The sequence below is a fragment of the Grampus griseus genome, assembly GCF_964374135.1.
Source record: "Grampus griseus genome assembly, chromosome: 1".
NCBI lineage: Eukaryota > Metazoa > Chordata > Mammalia > Artiodactyla > Delphinidae > Grampus > Grampus griseus.
The window spans coordinates 133,916,306-133,941,734 of NC_139017.1; the positions used below are offsets into that span (position 1 = coordinate 133,916,306).

The following is a 25,429-nucleotide window of genomic DNA, read 5'->3' on the forward strand; positions in this document are numbered from 1 at the left end:
CTTTTTTCCCATCCAGTAAGGGAGAAAAAGAGGCTAAATACCCATGAAAGATTGTCTACTGGCATCTCCAAGAGCCTCTCCTCATGACTCAGGGGACTCCCCATATCTACCTAGGAAGGAAGATGGTGCTACCATGGTTTTCTTAGACCCATCAGCTGGGGTGGAATAGATATTGGAGACTCAGTCTGTGGCTTTTGTAGGTGTCATGTGAAGAGGCTTTCAGATGGTGCTGGGGCTTACCTACTTTTAGGGTCCTTGAGTGTCAACAAGTAGGGCTGTTCTGTTTATCTATTGCTACACAAAAAATGACCTCAAACTTAGTGCCTGAAGGTATAATCATTTTATTATGTCTCACAATTTACAGGTCATGAATTCAGGTAGGGCTCAGCTGGGAGACACTTCAGCTTCACATGGCTTCAGCTAGGGCCACTCAGTGGTATTTGGCTGGAAGCTAGGCTGGTCTGAGGGTCCTAGGATGTCATCACTTACATGACTGGCACCCTGGGGACAGCTAGTGGTTGGGTTCAGCTGGTACCTCTCCCTCTCTGTGTAGTCTTAGGGCCTTTGCCTGTGATCCCAGCAGCGTAGCTGGATCTCTCACATGGTGACTCACTTTGTTACCCAGCCGTAAGTGATGGAGAAATTGTGAAATAAAAAACGGTTCCAGAGGATCTGAAATGTTATCTTTGATACGCATAATAAAGGTAAAGAAATAGACATACGATTTTTAATAATGGATACTTTGTTTCTTTCCATGCCTACGAAATAGATGTGTCCATTTAAAAATTATTAGTTCGAAAAAGTGCTGCTTTGTCATACTGCCCCAGGCACCAGTGTCACTGGCTAGATCTGTGCTGTGTGAGCTGTGGAGCTCTCTTTACTTCTCATCAGCCCTGCTTGGTCTAGGGCACCAGCACATCTCCCCTGTGGTATCCCAGTAGCCTCCAGCCTGACCATCCTGCCTCCAGACTCATCCCTTCCATTCATTTCCCCCTATTGTTTTCCAGTGTGATTTTTCTGAAAATTAAATCTGCTAGCAGCACAACTCTTGTGTTTTGGGGGGCCATTATTAAGTAAAATAAGGGTCACTTGAACACAAGCACTGAGATACTGTGACAGTCAATCTGATAACAGAGATGAGTACTAAGTCTGATGGGTGGCATACACTGGACAAAGAAATCATTCACATCCCAGGAGGAACAGAACAGGAGAGCACAAGATTTCATCGTGTTATTCAGAACAGTGAGCAATTCAAAACTTATGAATTGTGTATTTCTGAAAGTTTTCATTTAATATTTTCAGACCACAGTTGACCATAGGTAACTGAAACCACAGAAAGTGAAACCACGGATAAGGGGGGACTAGTGTATTCAGTTCTTTTTTACCAACCAAATAAATTCCATTCTTCAGTATGGCTTAAATATTCTTTCACAGGTAGCTCCTGTCCTGGGTCAGATCCCCCAATTATCACTGGAATGTAAGTCCCAGGAGGGCAGGGATCTTTTCTCTCTTGCCCACTGCTTTACCCTCAGCACCAAGACCAGACCTGGCACATAGGTGCTTAATAAGCATTTGTGGAAGGAAGGGAAGAGAGGGACTGAGGGAAGGAAAAGAGGAAGTTAGTTCCGACAGCTTCCTGTACTCCACTGTCATAATGTTCATTTCCAGTTTAACGTCTGGTTTCCTCACCAGATTGTAAGGTCTCAGGAGGAAACGAACATACCATATTCAACACTCTTAGTACAGTGCCTAGAACAAAGTCAATGCTCAAAAAAATTTCTAAAATAGATGAATTAATAATGTGATAAATGCTTAAGGCACATACACAGAGGGGTGATAGCCTGAAGGAAAGGCCAGTTGATCCTCTCTCTGGAGTTTAGGGGTGGAAATGGGAAGCAGTAGATTGTGAATGAGCCCTTGGAGGACGATGACCTTGGCTTCTGCCTGGGGGCCCCAACTTATGGGATTCCAGCTGATTGGTTTTCTTTAGACCTCTGGCCCTGAATTGTTGGGTTCCTTTGCTCAGTCCTCATAGCCCTTTTGTGTATTCAGTTTTTTTATTTGGCAAATATATCCAACCCTGCTAGTTTTTTTCCAAGAGAGTGGGGCCTTTGAAGTGATGCATGTACTGCCTTGCCTCAGCCTCCTGGAATGTAACCTCATTCCTTCCTCAGGTCAGTACCCTCATTAAGCAGCCTGCTCAGTCCTGCTCCAGCAGGCAGCCTGCCAGGCATGCACTTGGCATTAGGAGTCCCAGTTCAGGGGCTGAGGCAGCCATTACTATTCAAAAGCATGTACTTCAAAGTCAAATGGACCCCAGAGGCAGACAGCAGAAGTAAGAAAAACTACAATCCTGCAGCCTGTGGAACAAAATCCATATTCACAGAAAGATAGATAAGATGAAAAGGCAGAGGGCTATGTATCAGATGAAGGAACAAGATAAAACCCCAGAAAACAACTAAATGAAGTGGAGATAGGCAACTTTCCAGAAAAAGAATTCAGAATAATGATAGTGAAGATGATCCAGGACCTTGGAAAAAGAATGGAGGCAAAGATTGAGAAGATGCAAGAAATGTTTAACAAAGACCTAGTAGAAAAAAAGAACAAACAAACAGAGATGAACAATACAATAACTGAAATGAAAACTACACTAGAAGAAATCAACAGCAGAATAACTGAGGCAGAAGAATGGATAAGTGACCTGGAAGATAGAATGGTGGAATTCACTGCTGAGGAATAGAATAAAGAAAAAAGAATGAAAAGAAATGAAGATAGCCTAAGAGACCTCTGGGACAATATTAAACACAATAACATTTGCATTATAGGGGTCCCAGAAAGAGAAGAGAGAGAGAAAGGACCCGAGAAAATATTTGAAGAGATTATAGTTGAAAAGTTCCCTAACATGGGAAAGGAAATAGCCACCCAAGTCCAGGAAGTGCAGTGAGTCGCATACAGGAGAAACCCAAGGAGAAACATGCCGAGACACATAGTAATCAAACTGGCAAAAATTAAAGACAAAGAAAAAGTATTGAAAGCAGCAAGGGAAAAATGACAAATAACATACAAGGGAACTCCCATAAGGTTAACAGCTGATTTCTCAGCAGAAACTCTACAAGTCAGAAGGGAGTGGCATGATATACTTAGAGTGATGAAAGGGAAGAACCTACAACCAAGATTACTCTACCCAGCAAGGATCTCATTCAGATTCGATGGAGAAATCAAAAGGTTTACAGACAAGGAAAAGCTAAGAGAATTCAGCACCACCAAACCAGCTCTACAACAAATGCTAAAGGAACTTCTCTAAGTAGGAAACTCAAGAGAAGAAAACGACCTACAAAAACAAACCCAAAACAATTAAGAAAATGGTCATAGGAACATACATATCGATAATTACCTTAGACGTGAATGGATTAAATGCTCCAACCAAAAGACACAGGCTCACTGAATGGATACAAAAACAAGACCCATATATATGCTGTCTACGGGAGACCCACTTCAGATCTAGGGACACATACAGACTGAAACTGAGGGGAGGGAAAAAGATATTCCATGCAAATGGAAATCAAAAGAAAGCTGGAGTAGCAATACTCATATAAGATAAAATAGACTCTAAAATAAAGAATGTTACAAGAGACAAGGAAGGACACTACATAATGACCAAGGGATCAATCCAAGAAGAAGATATAACAATTATAAATATATATGCACCCTACACAGGAGCACCTCAATACATAAGGCAACTGCTAACAGCTGTAAAAGAGGAAATCGAGAGTAACACAATAATAGTGGGGGACTTTAACACCTCACACCAATGGACAAATCATCCAAAATGAAAATAAATAAGGAAACACAAGCTTTAAATGACACAATAGACCAGATAGATTTAATTAATATTTATAGGACATTCCATCCAAAAACAATAGATTACAATTTCTTCTCACGTGCACATGGAACGTTCTCCAGGATAGATCAGGTCTTGGGTCACAAGTCAAGCCTCAGTAAATTTAAGAAAATTGAAATCATATCAAGCAACTATTCTGACCACAACGCTATGAGATTAGGAATGAATTACAGGAAAAATAAGTAAAAAACACAAACACATGGAGGCTAAACAATACGTTACTAAATAACCAAGACATCATTGAAGAAATCAAAGAGGAAATGAAAAAATACCTAGACAAATGACAATGAAAACATGACGATCCAAAACCTAGGGGATGCAGCAAAAGCAGTTCTGAGAAGGAAGTTTAGAGCTATACAAGCCTACCTCAAGAAACAAGAAAAATCTCAAATAAACAATCTAACCTTACACCTAAAGGAACTAGAGAAAGAAGAACAAACAAAACCCAAAGTTAGCAGAAGGAAAGAAATCATAAAGATCAGAGCAGAAATAAATGAAATAGAAACAAGGAAAACAATAGCAAAGATAAAAAAAACTAAAAGCTGGTTCTTTGAGAAGATAAATAAAATTGATAAACCATTAGTCAGACTCATCAAGAAAAAGAGGGAGAGGACTCAAATCAATAAAATTAGAAATGAAAAAGGAGAAGTTACAACAGACACCGCAGAAATACAAAGCATACTACTACTACAAGCAACTCTATGCCAATAAAATGGACAACCTGGAGGAAATCAACAAATTCTTAGAAAAGTATAACCTTCCAAGACTGCACCAGGAAGAAATAGAAAATACGAACAGACCAATCACAAGTAATGAAATTGAAACTGTGATTGAAAATCTTCCAACAAACAAAAGTGCAGGACCAGATGGCTTCACAGGTGTATTCTATCAAACATTTAGAGAAGAGCTAACACCAATCCTTCTCAAACTTTTCTAAAAAATTGCAGAGTAAGGAACACTCCCAAACACATTCTATGAGACCACCATCACCCTGATACCAAAACAATACAAAGGTACTACAAAAAAAGAAAATTACAGACCAATATCACTGATGAATATAAATGCAAAAATCCTCAACAAAATACTAGCAGGCAGAATCCAACAACACATTAAAAGGATCATACACCATAATCAAGTGAGATTTATCCCAGGGATGCAAGGATTCTTCAATACACGTAAATCAATCAATGTGATACACCATATTAACAAATTGAAGAATAAAAAGAATATGATCATCTCAATAGATGCAGAAAAAGCTTTTGACAAAATTCAACACCCATTTATGATAAAAACTCTCCAGAAAGTGAGCATAGAGGGAACCTACCTCAACATAATAAAGGCCATATATGACAAACCCACTGCAAACATCATTCTCAATGGTGAAAAACTGAAAGCATTTTCTCTAAGATCAGGAACACAACAAGGATGTCCACTCTCACCACTATTATTTAACATAGTTTTGGAAGTCCTAACCATGGCAATCAGAGAAGAAAAAGAAATAACAGTAATACAAATTGGAAAAGAAGAAGTAAAACTGTCATGTTTTCAGATGACATGATACTATACATAGAGAATCCAAAAGATGCCACCAGAAAACTACTAGAGCTAATCAATGAACCTGGTAAAGTTGCAGGATACAAAATTAATGAACAGGGCTTCCCTGGTGGCGCAGTTGTTGAGGGTCTGCCTGCCGATGCAGGGGACATGGGTTCGTGCCTCGGTCTGGGAGGATCCCACATGCCGCGGAGCTGCTGGGCCCCTCCTGAGCCTGCACATCTGGAGCCTGTGTTCCTCAATGGGAGAGGCCACAACAGTGAGAGGCCCGCATACCGCAAAATAAATAAATAAATAAAATAATAATAATGCACAGAAATCTCTTGCATTCCTATACACTAATGATGAAAAATCTGAAAGAGAAATTAAGGAAACACTCACATGTACCATTGCAACAAAAAAAATAAAATGCCTAGGAATAAACCTACCTAGGGAGACAAAAGATCTTTATGCAGAAAACTATAAGACACTGATGAAAGAAATTAAAGACGATACCAACAGATGGAGAGATATACCATGTTCTTGGATTGGAAGAATCAATATTGTGAAAATGACTATACTATCCAAAGCATTCTACAGATTCAATGCAATCCCTATCAAATTATCAAAGACATTTTTTACAGAACTAGAACAAAAAATCTTAAAATTTGTATGGAGACACAAAAGACCCAGAATAGCCAAATCAGTCTTGAGGGGAAAGAAAAGGAGCTGTAGAATCAGACTCCCTGACTTCAGATTATACTACAAAGCTACAGGAATCAAGACAATATGGTACTGGCACAAAAACAGAAACATAGATCAATGGAAAAAGATAGAAAGCCTAAAGATAATCCCACACACCTATGGTCAACTAATCTATGACAAAGGAGGCAAGGATACACAATGGAGAAAAGACAGTCTCTTCAATAAGTGGTGCTTGGAAAACTAGACAGCTACATGTAAAAGAATGAAATTAGAACACTCCCTAACACCATACACAAAAATAAACTCAAAATGGATTAGAGACCTAAATGTAAGACTGGACACTGTAAAAGTCTTACAGGAAAAACACAGGAAGAACACTAGTTTACATAAATCACAGCAATATCTTTTTTGATCCATCTCCTAGAGTAATGGAAATAAAAACAAAAATAAACAAATGGGACCTAATGAAACTTCAAATCTTTTGCATAGCAAAAGCAACCATAAACAAGATGAAAAGACAACCCTCAGAATGGGAGAAAATATTTGCAAATGAATCAATGGACAAAGGATTAATCTCCAAAATATATAAACAGCTCATGCAGCTCAATATTAAAAAAACAAACAACGCAATCCAAAAATGGGCAGAAGACCTAAATAGACATTTCTCCAAAGAAGACATACAGATGGCCAAGAAGCACATGAAAAGCTGCTCAGCATCACTAATTATTAGAGAAATGCAAATCAAAACTACAATGAGGTATCACCTCACACCAGTTAGAATGGGCATCATCAGAAAATCTACAAACAACAAATGCTGGAGAGGGTGTGGAGAAAAGGGAACCCTCTTGCACTGTTGGTGGGAATGTAAATTGATACAGCCACTATGGAGAACAGTATAGACGTTCCTTAAAAAACTAAAACTAGAATTACCATATGATCCAGCTTTCCCACTACTGGCCATATACCCAGAGAAAACCATAATTCAAAAAGACACATGCACCCCAATGTTCATTGCAGCACTATTTACAATAGCCAGGTCATGGAAGCAACCTAAATGCCCATTGACAGACGAAAGGATAAAGAAGATGTGGTACATAAATGCAATGGAATATTACTCAGCCATAAAAAGGAACGAAACTGGGTCTTTGTTGAGACGTGGATGGATCTAGAGACAGAGTGAAGCAAGTCAGAAAGAGAAAAACAAATATCATATATTAACGCATGTATGTGGAACCTAGAAAAATGGCACAGATGAACTGGTTTGCAGGGCAGAAGTTGAGACACAGATGTAGAGAACAAACGCATGGACACCAAGGGAGGAAAGCGGTAGGAGGTGGGGATGGTGGTGTGATCAATTGGGCGATTGGGTTTGTCATGTATACAAAAAAAGAAAAAAGTCAAATAGACCAGGATTTGGATCCTGAATCATCACTTACTATCTGCATGGTCGTGAGCAATTTATTTATCTATCTGAGCCTTGACCTTATCATCTATAAACTGGTACTAAAAATAAAGCCTAATTCCTAGCATATTGGGGAGGATTAAATTAGATAATCCATGAGCGTATACCACAGAGCCTCAATAAATATTATTTTCCTATTCAAGGACTACTCTTGCCCTTTGGTAGGTCATACGTTTCTCTGGGATGGAACAGGGGTGGAGGGGGAGAGAGGGAAGGGGAATTAGTATGTATCAAGCACCTATAATGTACCAGGCCCTGTGCTGGCATGCCCACCAAACTACATGACAACCCATGTCATTGTGTGTAATATTAGCCCCATTTTCCTGTGAAAGGAATGTAGATTGTAGAGTAGACAAAGCTGGGTTGGAATCCAGGCTCTGAAACTCACTTGTGATATGAGTCTGGGCAAGGCCCTTCCCCTCTGTAAGCCGTGGGTCCCCACCAGTACTGGCTGTTACTATATGACAGGCTTGCTGTGCAGACTGTATGAGCTAACACTGTGTAAAAGATGCTGATGGTACTCAGTAAATGTGCATTCTTTCATTCCCATGGGGTCCCTGGTTGAAAGCAGAGCTTGAATGGAGAGAGGAGAACATGGGGCATGCTAGGAAAAGACACTCCAAGGCATCAGGATTCTGGGGGGACACACTTCTCTTACTCCCCAGAGAACAAGCCTGCTATAAACACCATGAGTGGACCTCCCTGCTGGACTAGCAAAAAGACTCAGGTGGCTGGCCATCTCTTTCCCTGACCTTTCTGGCCCCAGGGCTTGGTAGGAGTGGTAATGATACAGCAGGAAAGAGTTCAAACAGCAGTTCTAAAAGTCAACACACCTGGGTTTAGCTCTGGCTCTGCCACTTATCAGCCATGTGACTTTGGTTAAGTCGCCCTAATCTCTCTGAGCCTCAATTCCCCATACAAATAGGGATAATATCACATGTTCTGGCTATCTATTGTTGCGTGACAAACCATCCCAAGACACAATGGCTTACAATGGCAATTATTATGTCTCAGGGTTTGGGGCTGACTTGGTCCAGCTAGGTGGCTCCTGCTGCGGGTCTCATGCAGTTGTAGTCAGATGGCAGCTAGGGTTGGAGTCATGTGAAGACTGGACAGGGCTGGATGTCCAAGGTGGCTTTTTCATTCACATGTCTGGCACCTGGGCTGGGAGGGCTGGAACAGCTGGGGGCTGGGTGGGCACCTCTCTTGCCATTTGGCGTCTCCACATGGCTAGCTGGGACTTTTTCACAGCATGCTGGTCTTAGGGTAGTCAGACTTCTCTCATGGCAGCTGGCTTCCCCCAGAGCAAGCATGCCAAGAGATCAAGGCAGAAAGGGAAACGTTGCATCTCACCTAGCCTTGAAAGTCCCTCTGTGTCCCTTCTGCTGCATTCCATTGGTTATTAGTGGAACACGTGGCCAGCCCAGATACAAAGGGAGGAGATGGGAGGGGTGTCAAAGATGGGCTGCCATCTTTAACTCATCACCCCACATATCCCATCCTCACAGGACTGTTGTGAAGATGTGGAAAGAAGGCATGCATGAAAGCCTTTAGTGTAAGTGATTAAAGAGACATGAGGTTACTGTTTCAAATCCATCCCTTCCTCTCTGCCCTAAATCAGGCCCTCATCCTTTCTATTCTGCACTACGAGCTTTCAGAGCCATTTCTCTGACTCCTGTGTCTCCCCATCAAATGTATCCTTCATAAATGCCAGCCTCAGTGATCTTTCCAAATCAAAAATACATCTATGTCTGTCCCCAGGGGAAAACTGTCATTACACCCAAGGCCCTCTGTGATGTGGCTCTCACTCCCCTGTGCAGCCTTGGCTATAATCTGGACACCACAGCCATACTATTCTGTTCCCCTCTGCAGAATCTCAGTGCCTTGGCCTACACCATTCTTTCTCCCCACGACTCCCTTCTCTTTGCACCTCCGTCCAAAACTCCCACCTTTCTGGTAAAAATTACTCCTATTTTTAGGATTCCCTGCAAAGTCGTCTCCTCCAAAAAGACCGCCCCAACTCTTTCCTTCTACTACTGTCCCATGTACCTGTTGGATTTAAGCATCCCTTCTGTGAGCTCCCATAAAACCAGCGCTCACTGCAAACTGGCCTTCTTGCCATTGCCCAAGCAGGCCAAGCATGTTCCTGACTCAGGGCCTTTGCACATGCTGTTCCCTCTGCCTGGGATTCTCATTTCCTAAAAATTCACTAGATAACTGGCTTCCTCATTTCAATCTGGTCCCCACTCAAATCTCACCTCCTCAGAAAAGCCTGCCCCTAACAGCCTGTCTAAAAGAGCAGGCCTTCCATCCCTCTCCATCTCCTCAATCTGCTTCTTTCCTTTCAAGGTACTTATCATCTGTTGCAGTGTCTATGCAGTGCTGTGCTGGAGCTGGCTCGCACCAGTTTGCAGGAGGCAACTGTGTGCATCACTCCCAAATTGGCATTCAGTGATGCCGAATTGGTAGCTTGAAATTAGCCACAGGGAGAGTATTTTCACCAAGAATATCACCAAATATTGCAAATGATGGTACTCTCTCTTTTTCTTCTTTTTCTGGAGAACTTGTTGTTAAACATCTACCAGCACACTACTGTGTATATATTTTTGTTTATTGTTTATCTCCTCCACTAGATTAGAATTTCTGTAAAGGTAGAGCCTTTATTAATTCCGTATGCCCAGCATCTACTGCAGTGCCTGATACAACATGCATATTCAGTAATGTTTGTTGGATGAATGAACAAATGCACAAACCAACAAATGAGTAACAATAATCACAATGAATTGTGAGCTGAGGTCCTTGAAAGCAGAAATTGGCTTTTTTTTCATCTTTTGCACCCAGCACAGAGCCTCCCATAGAAGGAGATCAGGAAATGTCGACAAACAAGTGAATGCACTCTGCAAAGGGCTAGATCCAGGTTGAACCCAGCTGCATCCTGAGGAGCACCAAAAAAACCGGACTCGACAACTGCTCTGGTAGTTTCCATTATGTGCCAAAGACAGAAATCTGCACTAATGCAGGCAGGGAAAAACCACTGACCTGGAAAGCAGGGGCCAAGGTTTCTAATCCCAGTCCAGCTATCTGATCTCGGGCAAGTCAATTCCCCAATCTGGGCCATAGTTTTCCTAACGGTAAAATGAAGCATCTGGGAATAGCTGACGGGGTCCCTTCTAACTCACAAATTATGATTGAGTTTGTGTCTGGAGCTACCCCAGGAAAGGTTGCACTAAAGTAGGGTAGGTGTGGGAAGAAGGTGGCTGACCTGGCAGAGTTGCTTAGAAACAAAGGTCTGTGGTCCCCATTCCAGATCCTCCCACCTGTCTCTGCCTCAGGATGGTGGCACCTGACTTGAGGCTTCCCTGAGAATAATTATAGAGCTTTGGTCACTTTGCCTACTTAAGTTGGACATGGATGGGAAGGTTTCTGCACCAGGGAGGAGCAGGGAGCCTCTCCACACCCTGGTAACTTGGGTTTATTTGTGACAAACAGCTTGGCTGAGTTGGTCAGCCAGCACCTTGTCTCCTGTTGTTAGTTATGCTATATGGAGGTGACCCTGGCAGCTGAAAGAGCCCTGGGAGAGCAAAAGCTAGCACTTATCGAGCACTTATTGTGTACTAGGTGCTGCTCTAAGCTAAGGGCTGGGCCGAACTGCAACTGCTTGTTCTTGTATGGTCCATGAGCTAAGAACTTTTTATTTTACATTTTTAAATAATTCTATAAATATCTCCAAAATAGCCTTGAACTTTGCTCCTTAGTCCACAAAGCCTGAAATATATACCATCTAACCTTTTACAAAGACAGTTTGCTAACCCCCGCTCAAAGTTTTAACCTGGATGAGCTTTCCATCCTCACAATAACCTTGTGAAGTAGGTTACAGTAAGTCCCCTGCATACAAACCTTCAAGTTGCAAACTTTCAAAGGTGCGAACATGAGTTCCATCAGCGTCAGGTGTGAATAAAGTTGCAGCTTGCCCTCTGTCTCCTACTGCTGATGATCCTTCAGCTCTACCATCTCCCACCTCTTCTCCCTCCTCCAGTCAGTGACTCTTCTTGCCTGTGCACTCAGCGCCAGCCCCTGTATGCCGGCTGTTGTACTGTACTACTGTACTTTTCAAGGTACTGTACCGTAAGATTAAAACTGTTTGTTCTTTGTGGGGTTTTTTGTTGTTTTTTATGTATTATTTGTGTGAAAAGTATTATAAACCTATTACAGTACAGTACTATATAGCCAATTGTGTTAGTTGGGTACCTAGGCTAACTTTGTTGGACTTACGAATAAATTGGACTTACGAATATGCTCTTGGAACAGAATTCGTTTGTATGTATGGGACTTACTGTACTGTTATCCCCATTTTACAGATGAGAAAACAGAGGCATAGAGAAGTTAAGTGGTTTATTGAAAGTCAAATAGCTGATAAATGCTCAACCTAAAAGTTGAGAGTTATGTTTTATTTAGGAACCTTACTGAGGACTATAGCCTGGGAGACAGCCTCTCAGATAGCTCTGAGGAACTGCTTCAAAGAGGAAAGGGAGGAGCCAGGATATATAGCAGTTTTTGCTGAAAACAAAACAAAACAAAACACAGAACCATGTAGCTGAACATCAAAAGATTACTCTAATCACAAAAAGCAGGCACCTGGGAATTCCCTGGCGGTCCAGTGGTTAGGACTCTGAGCTTCCACTGCAGGAGGCACGGGTTTGATCCCCGGTCGGGGAACTAAGATCCTGCATACCGCGCAGTGACCAAAATAATAATAATAATAATAATTTTAAAAAGCAGACACCTCGAGTTAATGATTTTAGTGCTTTTCTGTGTATGGGAAGATATAAGAGTCTGGGCTCATTGAAAGTATTCCTTAGATATGCATCTTAACTATCTAGGGCCAGTATTCAGGGCACAGAATGCTTCCTATTTTTTTCCTTCCTGAATTCCCCTCAGGGTGCACTGTGGGTGTGTGGGGGATGGCCATAGTAGCTGGTGGCTTGATGCGAGAGAGGGGCCTGCAGGGGCAAACATTCATTGTTTCGTGGAATGGCAGGCAACATTCCCTTTCCAAGTGGTGAAATCAGGATTTGAACTCAGACAGCTGGTTTTTAAGTTCCTTCTTCAAACCAAACTGCCTCATGTTTTCACTAACTGGCTGTGTGACCTTGAAAAAAATCATTCCACTGTCTCTGTTAAATGAGGTGAAAGCAATGAACTCTATCAGAGATTCTAAATTGGGAGTGGGAGGATCCTTGAGATGGATAAACTTCAGGGACTCCACGACCTCCACTGGAAGCTACAAAGTTTAGTGTTTGTGCACAGTTGCATTTATTTGAGGAGAGAATCCATCACTTTCCTCAGAAATGGATGCCATAACTCAAAATAGATTGGAACTACTGGACTAGTTTTCTTGGAAAGTCATCTCTAACTTCAACATTCTTTGATGTTACTAGGTTGGGTTGTCATCTTTGTGCCTCACATGTTATCTCTTCAGTTGTCTTTTCTGCCCAAATATTTCAGTTGCCTTTTTAATGCAAATGTTATCTATTGGGTTATATTTTCCTCTGCATCCCTAAAGCATTACATACTCATCATCGACAAAAATGAGAAAAACATACACACTTAAGAGCAAGTTAGGTTTTTCTACTGCTGTATTCTGCAACTCTAGGTACATAATCCGTATTAGTAGGGGAGGACAGGAACAGCACTTTATAACCCTTTATTGTAATTATTCATATGTTTCTATGGTATTTATCCAACATATCTGTATTGAGACCCCACTAGGCAGCCACTGCTGTGTGGACTGTGCGCCCCTGAGAGACAGGGCTTAGGTGTTATTTGTCTTTCATCCTCTCAGCCTGGTACAGAGATGGTACATGGTGGGCACTCAGAAAGGGTTTGGAGTGACTTAATGATGTCTGGCTGACTGGCTGAACGGATGTACGGGAGACTAGTCACGTGGGTAGGGAAAGGAGGTGCAGGGTGCTGAGCAGGTTGGTTCTGTTGGCTCCTGGTTGCCTTCTAATCAGCAGACTCCGTGTTCTTGGAGAAGCCGCTGAAGGCAGCTAATGGGAGAATGGGAGGGCAGTCCTCATTTTCCCATCAGTCCAGTCCTGGTTTGAAAGGTTATGGCTGAAGGTTAGCTGATGGAGTCAGGACTTCCCACATGAATCCAAAGAAATGAGTCCAATTTCTTGCATCCTATTCAGGCCATAGGAACAATGAAGGCTTTCTGGCCCTTTGTTCCCACATTAGAGAACAACGAGTTCTCCTCTCTCCCGCCTGGCCTGCACATTCTCCCTAGACTTCTGAACTTTTCCTCTGTCCCACTCCTCCTCGCCACGACATCTGTCCCCAGTGTGAGTCTAATGACTCAAAACTGCTGAGACGGGCTTCCCTGGTGGCACAGTGGTGGAGAGTCCGCCTGCCAATGCAGGGGACACGGGTTCTTGCCCCGGTCCGAGAGGATCCCACATGCCGTGGAGCAGCTGGGCCCGTGAGCCATGGCTGCTGGGCCTGCACGTCCGGAGCCTGTGCTCCGTGACGGGAGAGGCCACAACAGTGAGAGGCCTGCGTACCACAAAAAATTAAAAAAATAAATAATAAAAAGAAACAAACAAAAAAAAAAACTGCTGAGAGCAGTAGTGGAGCACAAACCCCTCAGCACACCTGGCACTTGGGAGAAGATATTTGCAAATGATGTAACCCCTGATAAGAGGTTAATACCCAAAATATACAAAGCAACTCAACATCAAAAAGACAAAAAAACAAAAGAAAAAGCAATTAAAAACTGGGTAGAGAACCCGAATAGACATTTTTCTAAAGAAGACGTACAGATGGCAAACAGACACATGAAAAGATATTCCACATCAGGGAAATTCAAATCAAAACCACTATGAGATATCACTTCACACCTGTCAGAATGGACGTCATCAAAAAGATGACAAGTGTTGGTAAGGATATGAAGGAAAGAGAACCCTTGTGCACTGTTGGTAGGATTATAAATTGGTATAGCCACTATGGAAAGCCGTATGGAGTTACCTCAAAAAATTAAAAATAGAACTGCCAGATAATCCAGCAGTTTCACTTCTGGGCATTTACCCATAAAAACAAAAACACTAATTTAAAAAGATATATGTATTCCAATGTTCATTGCATTATTTACAATAGCCAATGAAACAGTGCCCCTCAGATCAGGACTTGAACCCACGGTCTTTTTTTTTTGTTTTTTGTTTTTTGCGGTACGTGGGCTTCTCACCGTTGTGGCCTCTCCCGTTGTGGAGCACAGGCTCCGGACACGCAGGCTCAGCGGCCATGGCTCACGGGCCCAGCCCCTCCGCGGCACGTGGGATCTTCCAGGACCGGGGCACGAACCCGTGTCCCCTGCATCGGCAGGCGGACTCTCAACCACTGCGCCACCAGGGAAGCCCTCCATGGTCTTTTAATTAGAATCACTCACTTGGTGTCTGGACTTACTGAGGCTCAGGTTCTTTGTGTCTCAGCACAGAAGGAATTCAGTGAGAGGCAAAGTGATAGGCAAGAAGTAGATTTATCAATGTAGGGCGCTTGTAAGAGATGTAAGCGGGCAGGCGGGGGAGCTCTGCCCTGAAGATTAAGTGGGCTACAATTTTATAGTCAAAGGAGAGGGGGAGGGGAAAAAGTCTTCTTCAAATAGACATGAGGTTTACATCACTAGTTCCTCCTTCTTATCAGGCAGGAGAGTGTCTGACCCTATGAGGTCAAACTAGGATTATCATAGCTCTTATTCAAATCAGTAGAAGGGTGGTGACATTTTTCTTCCACCTAATGGCCTGGGACATATCTCGTGCTTTTATTTATGGCTTTATAGTTAAGCAAGCCTGCTTCATTCCACAACGTTCTGATAGCTTTCTTGAGTGATCATTTACTTACAGTGGTCTCCTAAAGTTTCCTAGGATTCCCTCTCCATCTATAGTCCCCTACTGGGACTTCCACAACTACCTATATAACTAGCCTATTCTATCCCTATCACCAAGATATAGAAGCAACCTAAGGGTCCATCAATAGACAAATGGATAAAAAAGATAGGTTTTACATATATATATATATATGGGTATATATATAATAGAATATTACTCAGCCATAAAAAAGAATGAAATCTTGCCATGTGCAACAACATAGATGGACCTGAAGAGTATTATACTAAGTGAAATAAGTCACACAAAGACAAATACTGCATAATCTCACATATATTTGGAATCTAAAAAAAATAAAACAAAGCACAGAACAAAATGAAAACAGACTCATAGAATCAGAGAATAAACAAATGGTTGCCAGAAAGGGGGTGGGGGGCAGGTGGATGAAACAGGTAAATGGGATTAAGAGGTACAAACCACTAGTTATGTAATAAGTTATGGGGATGTATAAGAAATAATACTGTAATAACTTTGTGTGGGGGCAGATGATTACTAGACTTATCATGGTGATCATTTCACAATGTATGCAAATGTAAAATCATTACGTAATATAGGTGAAACTAACATAATATTGTATGTCAACTATATGTCAATTAAAAAAATTTAAAAAGACACACAGTCACAGAGGCAGGGAAGAGCAGAAGTGCAAACAACAGAGGAGAGATGACTTTGATGCCCCGATTTGGCAACTATAGAAGAACAAGAGGTTGGATGTAGTCTGAACTTGTACACTAAGTGTGGTGGAGTTGAAAACCTGTGGGTTTGGGAAATTCACATGGTCTGTAACAGCGTGGTGTAACAGAAAGAGCAGAATCTCAGAACCAGACAAGATGAATGTGAATTCCAGCTCTGCCGTTTACTGTCTATGTGTTCTTGGGCAAGTGCCCTTTTTCCTGAGTTTTCGTAAGTGAGAATAACAGAACCTAGATGGTGCAAGGATAAAGATAACACATGTTCAGAAGCTGACCCATAATAGGCTCTCAATAAATTGCAGATATTATAAGCGTTGCCCAGAAACCATGTGTTTCTAGAAAAGAGGAAATTGGTAGCTGGGTAAGGGATACTTTGGATTACACCTACCTTCCTGGGCAAAGGAGTAGAGAGGTGAGACAATAGGAACAAGCCCTCCTCCACAGATTCCTGGGGATCCTCTGCTGGCAGCCTCCCGGTTACACACATCATTTGCTGAACAGGGGCACTGGTGGAAACGCCGCAACCCAGGGTGTGAGGTCGGCACAGGAGGAAGGATGAGGGAATAGTGATGTCTCACCGAGACAAAGGCAAGGGAAGAGGCAGAAGGAAACAGGAAGAGAACTGGGGGACAGGAGAGCTGGCTTCAAATATATACCTGAGGAACCATTGAGTGGAGGGTGAAAATCTTACTATTTAGTGCTCTAAGAATGGAAATTCGGATCAGTTTGTAAAAATTACAGAGGCACAGAATTTTCCTAAATATTATGATGAACTTTCTCATAAAGCTGTTCAGGTCTGGAGTGAGTTGTCTTGTGGTGAAGAATGGATGATTCATCAGCCCAAGTAATGCTCAAGCACCTGTTTAGGATTTGGAGAAAAGATTCCTCTCTTTGGGTGGGAGACTGGGATAAATGACCTCCGAGATCCTTTTCAATAATTCTAAGGAGCATCACTTGGACCAGGACTGCCCAGAGGAGCAGGTTAGTGTGGGGTGCTCTCATCACCTGCCCTCACCTTTGAAACAGCGAGAAGTGCTAAGAAACAGCACACACCTTCACTCCCCTCTATGGGGTATCACACATCACCTGGCCGGCTCAGGGAAAGGGAAGACCATGACTCATAAAGATGGGGTTCAAGAAACGTGGCTGCCTGGGGAACATTGTGTTAAGATTTCCCAATCTCTCCTCATTTGTTGCCAAATCTCTCTGGAAACTGATGGGCCCAAGAGCCAGTGAGATGATGATGATGATGATGATTTTAACCTTTTTTTTTTTTTTTTGGCTGCATTGGGTCTTCGTTGCTGCGTGCAGGCTTTCTCTAGTCGCCACGAGCGGGGGCTACTCTTCATTGAGGTGCGTGGGCTTCTCATTGCGGTGGCTTCTCTTGTTGCAGAGCACGGGCTCTAGGTGCGCGGACTTTAGTAGTTGCAGCACGCGGGCCCTAGAGCATGTGGGCTTCAGTACTTGTGGTGCACAGGCTCAGTAGCTGTGGCTCGTGTTCTTAGTTGCTCTGCGGCATGTGGGGTCTTCCTGGACCAGGATAGAACCCGTGTCCCCTGCATTGGCAGGCGGATTCTTAACCACCGCGCCACCAGGGAAGTCTGAGCCAGTGAGATTAATTACAAAGTTACTGGGTATTTTATTAGCTTTTCCCCAGTCATAAAGCCCTGGGGAAAGAAGCAAATTACCCCGACAGGAAGAGACCAGAATGAGAGGGGAGCCACTTATGGTTTGCAATTCATGGCAAGGAGATCATGACAAGATCATGACGAGAAGATCATGGGCAGAAGATACTGAAACGACCATGACACAGACTTTCAGGTAGTCTGATGAACTACAAAAACCAAGCACAACCATAGACGTCACAGCCAACCTCCCCTAAAAACAGAAGTCCCACCAAAATGAGCAGGTGCAAAGAGACACATGCTGTCTTGCCAGAAAAGTGAAAAGATCAGACTTTCCATTCCCTAGGCAGCCAGGTCCCAAAACACACCCAGTCTGCCATCCCGGCGTCTTTAAACTATTCTCACTCATTCAACACTTTTCAGCAAGAGACCAAACTGTGCCATGGAAAAGTGCAGATGATTGTGTCACCAGACCTGGGTTCAAATCCCTCCTCTACTGATTCCTCGCTGAGTGATCTTAAACCTCAGCTTCCTGATCAGATGAATGGGGACAAGAATATTTATTTTGTAGAATTGTTGGGGGGATTATATGGAATGTATTTATAAAGTGCCCGGCACAATGTTGGTGATCAATAAATGCTAGTTCGTATTAAGAGAAACTATGGTCATGGGGAAAAAAAAAGTAGAAGTAAAACCAGAAACTTCACCCCACATATTTCCTCTAAAACTTAATTTGAGGGATTAACTTGATTTAAAATTTTTTATTATAAACATTTTCGTAATAGCAAACAAGGAAATACAGAGAGTGTTCCCGTCGCCTGGCTCTTCTGAATTCTAATAGTTTGTAATACTTGAGTCACATTTTTAAAGAAACGAAACATTGAAGACAGTCCTGTACCTCTTGTCTATTTGATTCTCTGCACCCTTGTCTCCAGCCCCTGGGCTGACTTCCCATTCTTTCTGTGGTTTGTTTCTTGGGGCCTCTGTCCTCTATCCCGAGCCAATGCTCACCACAGCCACCTTCTCTCTCTGCATTTTCTACATTCTGGCTGAAGGATCACCTGATTCCTCCAGGGCTCCAAACTCCCTCCGAGGAAGAAGGGAAACCCTCACCAGCCTTCAAGCACTGTCCACTGTCTCAATGGCTGCTCCTTACAGAGCCTGAAGCTGGCCCTGGCCAGGCCAGAAAGAAGAGTGAGTGCTCTTCCCAACATGGCCCAAGGCAGCTTCACAGACATTACATGGCTGAATCCCCCACAACATCCCTAAGAGGTAACCATTACCCCTCTTCTACAGAAAAGGAAACCAAGGTGAAGAACCTGCCCATAGCCAGGCAGAATTCTAATGTAGGCTGTTTTTTCAGCAAAGCAGAGACATCAGGGACTACTTCCACTCCAATGTGAGAGGACCTAGTGGTTAGTGGCGTTAAGTCCCAGCGTTTTCAGATGTGAGCTCACTGGTGCACCTTACACAATTAGTTATTTTGTGTTCTTCACAGAACCAGAACTTTCTAAAAAGCATTTGTACAATTAAGGGAAAGAAAATTAGTAAAAGACAGCCCAAGGAACATGAGATGAGAGTCTCACCTCTCCATTCCTTCAATCCTCTTCCATCTTAATTAATTTATATGTATATCTTCAGTCAGGAGACCTGGATTCTAGCCCTGGCCTCTCCACTTATAAACCTGTGACCATGAACGAGTCCTTCTCTTCCCCTCCACAGGTCTCTGTTTCCACATCAGTAAAATAGGGATAATAATATCTCCTCTGCCTACACCCAAGGGTGTTGTAGGTATTCCAACAGAAAATGGGAGTAGAAATGCTAAACCACTATCTGCCTCTAGATATTCTCCATATTCCTGTATCCAGTGGGGGCGGGGGAATGATAAGTGTTCTTGGGCAGCTACCCTCCCTAACACCCAGCCCCTTGGACCATATGGTCAGCAATCCGCACAATAACTGGCTTTGTGCTTTTATGATCTCAAAACAACCTCACATTCCTGAGACGGCTGATGATGACAGCTAAGATTAATTCCATTTAGTATATGCTAAACACTCTGTTGGGTATTTTATATTCTTTATCTTGAATCATTCAAATAATTATGGATGGTAAGTATTTTATTTTTATTAATCAAATGCACTTTTATTTTTGCATTTTGTTTCTGTGAATCACCTCTTTAAATATAAAACTGATGTGATGGTATTGGTCTGATACCAAGGAAAATCAGATAATCAACACCAGTTTAGAAAACAGAGCACAAGAATAGATGAAGTCCAATGGGAGAAAAGCATGTTCTTAAGAACAAGGTGAGAAATCATCCTTTTCACAGATGTTGGGGAAATGTAGGCCTTATTATCCCCATTTTATAATTAAGGAAATTGAGACTCAGAACGATGAAGTAACACACAGGCAGTGAGGTGATATAAAACCAGAAATTGAGGCAAAGTATTACTAGACCCAAAGCTCATTTTCTTTCAGCCACACTACACTGCTTGCCTCCAGAATCCCTGTCTGCTCTAACCTTCATCAGACTACATCCTTCCTCCCTACAGCTAATAAAATCTAGGAACATGCATAAGAGCAAAAATAACACTCATGTATCATTACCCAGTCTTCCTTGAAACTGGGTGTTTGAAAGGTGGGTTATGGTGGGGATAGAGGTTCGTGGCTGGGGTAGGTGATGAGAATTGCACTAGAAGGGAACTATTGAAAGGGTCAACTTGAACATTCCTAGGAGCGTATATTGATACTACAACACTCTGGGCACAACTCAATGTTAAACCAACAAATATTATTGAATGCATAATATATGCTGGTGCTGGGGCTACAGTACTCAGATGTGGTTCCTGCCCTTGATATACAGTTGAGAAGCCTGAGTTCATGGCATGCTTTTGTTAAATATTTAAAAATTAAAAAAAAAAAAAAACCACAAAAACACGTGATATTTTGCAGACCTAGGCAGGAAACCGACAAAGGGAGAAGGGAGAATCAGAGCTGGGGCTGCTCTTAATAAACTCATCTTGGTATTTGTGTACCTGTTGGAGAAAGTCTGCCAGAACCACAAAATTTAAGAAAGTGTGTGTGGGGGGGAGGGGAGGTCATCTTTGCTTCTCTCCATCTTCCACATAAGATAGTGAGGACGAGTTCCTTTTATCCCCTTCTTCCCAACGCATAACGTGGCTAGAAAATCCAGAGGTTTGGAGACCGCGGAGCACAAGCCCAAGTAAGGCCCAGGCACTGGGGCTGTCCTAGCTAAGTAGACACCACTGTATACGTTCCTCATCCCTGAGACCCCTTCCCCATCAGCTTTCCTTTTGCCAGCCTAGGACCCATTGGAATATCAAGCAGGTGGCTCTCAGTTATAGAGGATTGTGGCTACCTAGTCAGTAGCTGGAAGAGTGAGAAGATAGGATAGATATTTAAAAAGTAAAAAGGCAACGTATTATTTTTACAGTGTCTTACAGTTTACAAAGATTTGCCATCTACCATCTCATCTATTTACATTTGATTCTCAGAATGACTTATGAGATAGAGGATTACTATTATCTCCATGTTAGAGGGGAGGCCAGAAGCCCAGAAAAGTTGGTGTTGTCATTCTGGTGTTATAGGAATTAGGAAAGCACAGAGAAGGGGCATTGCCCTGAGTGCAATAGGAGGACCAATCAGGGAAGGCTTCCTGGAGGTGACCCAAGAGCTGAGTGAAAAGCACAAAATTATGCACTATATAGGTGAAGAAGGGGAGAGTCCAGGTAGACGACTTTACAAAGGTTTGAAAACATGACGAAGACTGGAGAGGCAAGATGAAGCCAGATAAAGATGGTGACGATGGTGGTGACCAAAACAGTTAACACCTATCTGCGCTTACCAAGTGCAGATACTATTCTAAGCGTTTTATTTAGGTTCATTTACATGGATTCTAACACCTACCTTGTTAGGTAGGTACTTTTATTATCCCATTTTATTTACAGATGAGGGTAGGAAACTAAGGCACAGAGAAGTTAAGTAATATAACTTAAGAAGTATGCCCAAGATCACATACGATCTTGTGTGCTAACTTAACAAATATGAATTTTATCCTAAGAGCCAAGGGCCCCTCTGACTCTGTGCCTGAAATGTTCTCAGCAGAGAGGAGACGGGCACAGATTTGTGACTTAGAAGTCCTCCTCTCATTCAGGGTGGACTGTGTGTTGGAGAGGGGAAAACTGACTAGGCTCCTGGTTCAAGAACCTGAATAGAGACAGTGTGGGTAGACAGCAGAGGAGGGTTCCCACAAGGCCTGGTGCTTGTGGGTAAGAAATTGCCCCCCACGTGTCTCTGCTTTCTCTGCCTGTAAAGGCAGAATGATATATATCCACCTACCTGCCTCAGGAATTGCTAGAAAATTAATGGGGTAGAGGCCTGGCTGGCTTTCAGCTGTGAAACAACACCCTTGAACCACTGCTGGTGTTCTTTAAATGCTGAACATATAAAATGTGCTTTCACCAGGAATAATTATATCTTGCTATTTATTGTTAATTTCACCACAGCTTTGAAACCCTGGACTTTCTCGATGAGTCAGAAAAAGAGATGGCAACTCCTCCATCCCATGGAAGCAGCCACACAGAGGCAATTTCCCACGGGCTCTAGCCTTTCATTGTTTGCAGTGATTCAGCTACTTATATGGGTTACAGTGAAAGAAAGCAATGACTTGCTCTTTTAGAATCAAATTGTACAAAGAACTCCTTATAGCCTTGCTGATTCTTTGAAAGAATTTGTTCCTTTTCATCTCCCTATACTGAGTACATGCGTAAATATTCCGGGTTTGCGTGTGTGAAGGAGAGGGGAAGAAGGTGTTTAACAGAACTTCTAATACATTGGGCACCAGGCCACCTGGGTTTTACCCATGCTATGGTAACAGCAAGACTCCCTAACCTTTCTTCAGATTTTGCACCACTCCGTTTCCATAAGCATTTGTTTAAGGTCTCAGAACAGCCAGGCGGAGTCCCAACCGCGCCTCCGAGGAATCTGAGGAAATTGATGGCTGGGAGACTTTAAAGTTTAACCACACCACTTTTAAAATGGGTCTGATAGAGAGTGCATACCTGTCGGGACCTGATGTGAGGGTGAGATAATATTTGCAAACGGTAAACTATATAAATGTGTGCTATTACAGGAAGTAGGGAAAGAGGCGAGGAAGTGAAAGAACTTAAAGTAGGGACAAGGGCTGGGAAGCGGGGAGAGAAAAGCGGGGGAGGGGGACAAAAGAGTGACAGTCCCACGCCATATCTCTCAGTACAACTTCTGAGAATTCCAGCCCCGGAGAGAGGCCGAGACGCCCAAGGTCCTCGGCTGGAGGCCGCGCCTAGGGCGGGTCGCTCCGCAGGTGGGGCCGGGTGGGCCGGGGGCGGGTCCTCGCAGCCCTCAGTTGAGTATCGGTTTTCCGTTCCCGGGCTTTCGGTCCACAGGAGACGGGACAGCCTCCGCTCTCCTGATCCTGCTGCAGGCTGCGCAGGGCGGGTTGGGCCTTCCGTGGGACGGAGACGAGGATGTGGGGCGGCGGGATGTATCACCCAAATACCAGCGGGTGAGTCGGCGGCCGAACCAGCCAGGCAGGTCCGGTGGAGTATAAGAGCGGGAGGGAGTGGCGGGCGGCAGACGCCTGGAGACCGTCTCAGACGGCGGAGCCGGAACCCAGCGCAGTCCCCAGCCCTCGCCAGCCCGCGCCCCGTCCGCGCTCCTCCGCCCCACCATGGCCCGGGGTCCGGGCCTCGCGCTGCCGTGGCCGTCGCTGCTGCCGCCGCTCCTGCTGCTGGCGGCGGTGATCGGCCACGCGGCCGCGCAGGACAACTGCACGTGCCCCACCAACAAGATGACCGTGTGCAACCGGAGCGGCCCGGACGGCCGCTGCCAGTGCCGCGTGCTCGGCTCGGGCCTGGAGGTCGACTGCTCCACGCTCACGTCCAAGTGCCTGCTGTTCAAAGCGCGCATGAGCGCCCAGAAGAGCGGCCGCGCGCTGGTGCAGCCGAGCGAGCACGCGCTCGTGGACAACGACGGCCTGTACGACCCGGACTGCGACCAGCAGGGCCGCTTCAAGGCGCGCCAGTGCAACCAGACGTCTGTGTGCTGGTGCGTGAACTCGGTGGGCGTGCGCCGCACGGACAAGGGCGACCTGAGCCTGCGCTGCGACGAGCTGGTGCGCACCCACCACATCCTCATCGACCTGCGCCGCCGCCCGGCCGTCCGCGCCTTCAACCACTCAGACCTGGATGCCGAGCTGCGGCGGCTTTTCTGGGAGCGTTACCTGCTGCACCCCAAGTTCGTGGCGGCCGTGCACTACGAGCACCCCACCATCCAGATCGAGCTTCAGCAGAACGCGTCGCAGAAGGTCGCCGGCGATGTGGACATCGCCGACGCCGCCTACTACTTCGAGAGAGACATCAAGGGCGAGTCGCTGTTCCCAGGCCACAGCGGCCTCGACGTGCGCGTGCGCGGAGAGCCCCTGCTGCTGGAGCGGACGCTCATCTACTACCTGGATGAGAAGTCCCCGCATTTCTCCATGAAGCGCCTCACCAGCGGCCTCATCGCCGTCATCGTGGTGGTCCTGGTGTCCCTGGTCGCCGGCGTGGCCGTCCTGGTAATCACCAACCGGAGGAAGTTGGGGAAGTACAAGAAGGTGGAGATCAAGGAACTGGGGGAGATGAGAAAGGAACCGAGCTTGTAGGTACCGATGGGGCTGGGGTGGGGTGGGGTAGGGTATCGGATTTCAGCAAGGTCCCAGACCCAAGTGAGTCACGCTTCTTGATTCTTGGCCCCAAGGAGGCCTTTCTCCCCCCAAATTCCTGCCTCCCCCCACTGCCACCAAATTTAATAGATCCTGTTCTCTGGGTCACCTCTTTCTGACTTCTGTCCTGAAGGAAGCATTTCTAAAATTCCTCCCCTTTCTGTCCAACCAGAAACCTGACTCGAAGGGTTAAGGGAAGTTTGGCATCGGGTTATGTATAAGGGTCAAGTGTTTGTATGACAACTCAGCATCGTTTACAAGTGATGCAAAATCAATGCTGAAGGCTAAATGCGTCGAGATGGGAAACAGCGCTTTTACTGTCTTGGGTTTAAGTTATTTGATTAGCGCCACTTGTATTGTGGCTTTCCTGATGAGGAGTTCGCAACTTGGCCCCGTGTAGTATCCTCATTTACCATCGTTTGTACTGATATTACCGACCACACATGCTTGTCATCGGGAAGGAAGCCTGTTTCAGCTGCCTGAACACATTTTAGATGTCTTTGTTTGCCGGCAGACTTTGGCCCAGAAACTCAGCATCTGTTCTTCAACTTGCCCTTATTACAGCTGATACTAGTAATGTTTCTTCTGTAAAATGTTTGTATATAGGTTGTCTTTGATAATGCTGTTGTGATTTTTAAAATAATAAAGAAGAATGTAATAAAATATAAAAAAGGCACAAACCAAAAGATGGAGTTTGTGAAAACTTGCTCCAGGTTTATATCACTTTGGTCTCCTCTAATTTCCCACTACTCAGATTTCTTATTTCAAATTCTAACACTTTTTAGCAGGATGGGTCATTTCCTATAGCCAC

The 25,429-nt window shown here is 44.1% G+C and overlaps 1 protein-coding gene across 1 annotated transcript; it reads left to right on the top strand.

Annotated features, from left to right (window-relative positions):
• Positions 1–23,586: 23,586 nt before the first annotated feature.
• TACSTD2 (tumor associated calcium signal transducer 2) lies at positions 23,587–24,558 on the top strand (the record flags this gene model as incomplete). The annotated part of the gene is made up of 1 exon (XM_082676176.1): positions 23,587–24,558. One exon carries the CDS (start codon positions 23,587–23,589, stop codon positions 24,556–24,558), a length of 972 nt encoding a protein of 323 aa, XP_082532302.1.
• Between the last annotated feature and the right edge of the window lie 871 nt (positions 24,559–25,429).